The sequence below is a fragment of the Mercurialis annua genome, linkage group LG5 (genome assembly GCF_937616625.2).
Source record: "Mercurialis annua linkage group LG5, ddMerAnnu1.2, whole genome shotgun sequence".
NCBI classification, from domain to species: Eukaryota; Viridiplantae; Streptophyta; class Magnoliopsida; order Malpighiales; family Euphorbiaceae; genus Mercurialis; species Mercurialis annua.
In genome coordinates, this window is record NC_065574.1 from 35,710,219 (window position 1) to 35,713,124 (window position 2,906).

General features: G+C 36.0%; 1 protein-coding gene across 1 annotated transcript; it reads left to right on the forward strand.

The window, feature by feature from the left end:
• The first annotated feature begins 651 nt into the window (after positions 1–651).
• Positions 652–1,592, forward strand: LOC126681807 (uncharacterized). The gene is made up of 3 exons (XM_050377363.1): positions 652–1,329; positions 1,450–1,492; positions 1,540–1,592. Exons 1-3 carry the CDS (start codon positions 652–654, stop codon positions 1,590–1,592), a joined length of 774 nt encoding a protein of 257 aa, XP_050233320.1.
• The last annotated feature ends 1,314 nt before the right edge of the window (positions 1,593–2,906 follow it).

Genomic DNA, 2,906 nt, shown 5'->3' on the forward strand with positions numbered 1-2,906 from the left:
CCAGTCCCTGGGGTTTGTTGAGGGAGTCTTACCTCTACGATATTTAGGTATTCCTCTAATAACCTCTAGGCTTTCTAAAAATTAGTGCCGATGGATTATTGAAAAAATCACTAGTAGGATTAACTCCTGGTCCAGTAAGTTTCTTTCCTATGCACGGAGAATCCAGCTTATTGAATCTGTTCTTATGAGCATGCATGTCTTCTGGGCCTCCATCATGCTGCTTCCTAAGAGTATTAATAAAGAAAGCCAGAGTATCTGTGCTAGATTCCTATGGAAGGGAAAAAGTGAAGGGAAATACAGTGCTTTGGTTGCTTGGAATGATATCACTAGATTGAAGAAAGAAGGTGGTCTAGGGATTAAAGATATTAGTGTCTGGAATAAGGCTGCAGTTTGCAAACATATATGGCACATCATTAATGATTCTGGCTCTCTTTGGGGAAAATGGATTGCTGATAATAAGATCAAAAGAGGTAGTTTCTAGAGTGCTAAAGCCAACAGTGATTCTAGTTGGATTTGGAGGGGCCTCCTCAGAATCAGAACTGATATCAAGAAGCTAATAGAGTACAAAGTTGGGAATGGTGTTAAAACAGACTTTTGGAATGACCCCTGGATCCATGGGTGTTCATTAACTGAAAATTCCCCAGAGTTAAGATGAAAGACTCAAATGTCCCTAAAAACTCCACTGTAGCTGACATGTGGAGAAATGGCAATTGGACTCTCCCTAATCCAATTGATTCGTACACGGATGACGCTTGGGACTATATTAAAGATAATTTCCATCTGAATAGTAGTCCTGATGAGGTCAAGTGGCTGGTAGCTGACAACAACAAGTTTTATATCTCTAAGGCTTGGAAGGAATTAAGAAGTGAATCCAACCAAGTGAGGTGGTACAAGCTAGTCTGGAATAAGAACATTGTGCCAAGATTTAGCTTCCTTCTCTGGCTAGCCATTAAGAGAAGAATGAACACTAAAAGCAGATTAGTCAAGTGGGGAGTAGTTCCTGATGATAAGTGTGTCTTATGCCAGAATGAAAAAGAAACTATTGATCACTGCCTGTATGAATGTTGCTTTGTGAGAAAGATATGGGACAAGTTACTTCCTATCTGTGGTTGTAATGAGAATATCAACACATGGAGAAGGATAATCAGCTGGTTCTGTATAAAAGCCTCAGGCAAGAATGCTTATGCTGTTCTAAGAAGACTTATTCTCTCTTCTACAGTTTATTATGTCTGGACTGCAAGGAATAAAAAGATCTTTGAGAAAGAAGACCCAGTTGTTGATCACATTATCAGTAATGTAAAGAATGTGGTGCTAGCAAAGATAAACATGGTGAATGACAATTCCCCAATTTTTGATGCCATCTGCAGATTACAAAGAGTATCCCTCTAAGACTGTCAGTATAGAGTCTTCTGTCTTTAAATATGTATTCTGGTTGTTTGCTGATCTAAGTCCCCTGAGGCTTTTGTAACAGGGTGGCGTGGATTTGTTCTTGGTTCCTAGTTGTTTGCTAATCTTAGTCCCCTGAGGCTTTTGTAACAGGGTGGCTTGGATCTGTTCTTGGGCAGGAGGAGATTGCTTTGAGGCTTTTGTAACAAAGCTTCTTCTCCTTGCCTTGCTTTTTAGCCCTCTGTGTTTGCTGTTCAGAGTTTGGCTTTAGTTTTGCTGTGTTTTCTCTTGTTTAATTTTAATTAAATAAGCTTTTTTGGTTGTTTTTCACAAAAAAAAAATATACCGCCATGTGTCGTTGCGTGATTGGTCGGTGTACCAATTTGCCAAAAAATGAAAGTTGGTTACTGACATTGCCAAGTTTTAAAGTTTATGTTGTAATTGCAAATTAGGGTAAAGTTCGTGTATGCATTTGCAATTAACCCTTGTTATTATTATAAATGAAAAGTGGATATTTATATTTAATTTATAGTTTTAGAGATTTTGACTTTGCGTGCCAATTTGGCTAAATTTATAACTTAACCTTTAATTATTTATTAAATTATTTTAGCGATGGATTTTGTTGGAAATTATTAGTTACTTGGGTAATTATATTTTATTTTCAATATTGACTTGGCGTGTCAATTTGACGGTTGAGATTTTGAACGTTTTTCTTAATTTATTTTAATTAAGTAAATTGGTTGTAACTTGGGTTACTTGAAGTAAAAGCTATTGTGTTCCGTTTTAAATGTTGATTTATTATTTTATCAAAGTTGTTTCTACAATTATAAACTATGCTTTATAATTGGATATATTTATATTTATTTTATCAATGTTATCTTTGGGAATTATAAACTCTAGTTTATTTTTTTGATAAAATATTTTTAGTCCGGTTAGACTTGGGTCACCCGGCATGTGAGGTAGTTTGGTAGTTATTGATAACTCGACTAACCCACTCTTTGAGTAACTGATTTAAGTTATTATTTAAGTATTATTTAGGTAATATTTTCCGGAACGAATTTTTAAAATGGGAACTCAATAGACTTGACTTGTTTACTTATTTGAGTATTGTATTTACTAGATGTGGTTCGTGTTTTTGCTCGGGTCATTCTGTAATTAATTGACCATTCCGTTCTCGCTATGTTTGTGCTTGACTTGGTATTGTGCTAGTCTTATGTGGTGTTTAGTACTCTCTAGAGTTAGGGATTGATTTTAATATTGGTTTCTACTCTGTCTTAAATTCGTCGACTACTCATGCTTATGGGTCGAATCAGGTTTTGTCGCTTGCCAGGTTTTCAAGTGGATTAGCAAGTAGTGAGTTTGTAGTACTATTTACCGCTTTATTAAGTACCGAATTTCATTTTCGTATTATAAATGTTTTTGAATTGTGTTAAGCGATTATGGATCTGGATTGAAACGAGCTGCTCGGTAGTCTTGTATCGAGACTGTGTGCACCGGTAAGTACTCTGCGATCGGCAGAC

Excerpts from the sequence above, each read along its gene's own strand:
- LOC126681807 (XM_050377363.1), top strand. The coding sequence starts at position 652 with ATGAAAGACTCAAATGTCCCTAAAAACTCCACTGTAGCTGACATGTGG. Across the intron at positions 1,330-1,449 it reads TGCTAGCAAAGATAAACATG|TCCCCTGAGGCTTTTGTAAC; the intron begins GTGAATGACAAT and ends TGCTGATCTAAG. Across the intron at positions 1,493-1,539 it reads GTGGCGTGGATTTGTTCTTG|GGTGGCTTGGATCTGTTCTT; the intron begins GTTCCTAGTTGT and ends CTTTTGTAACAG.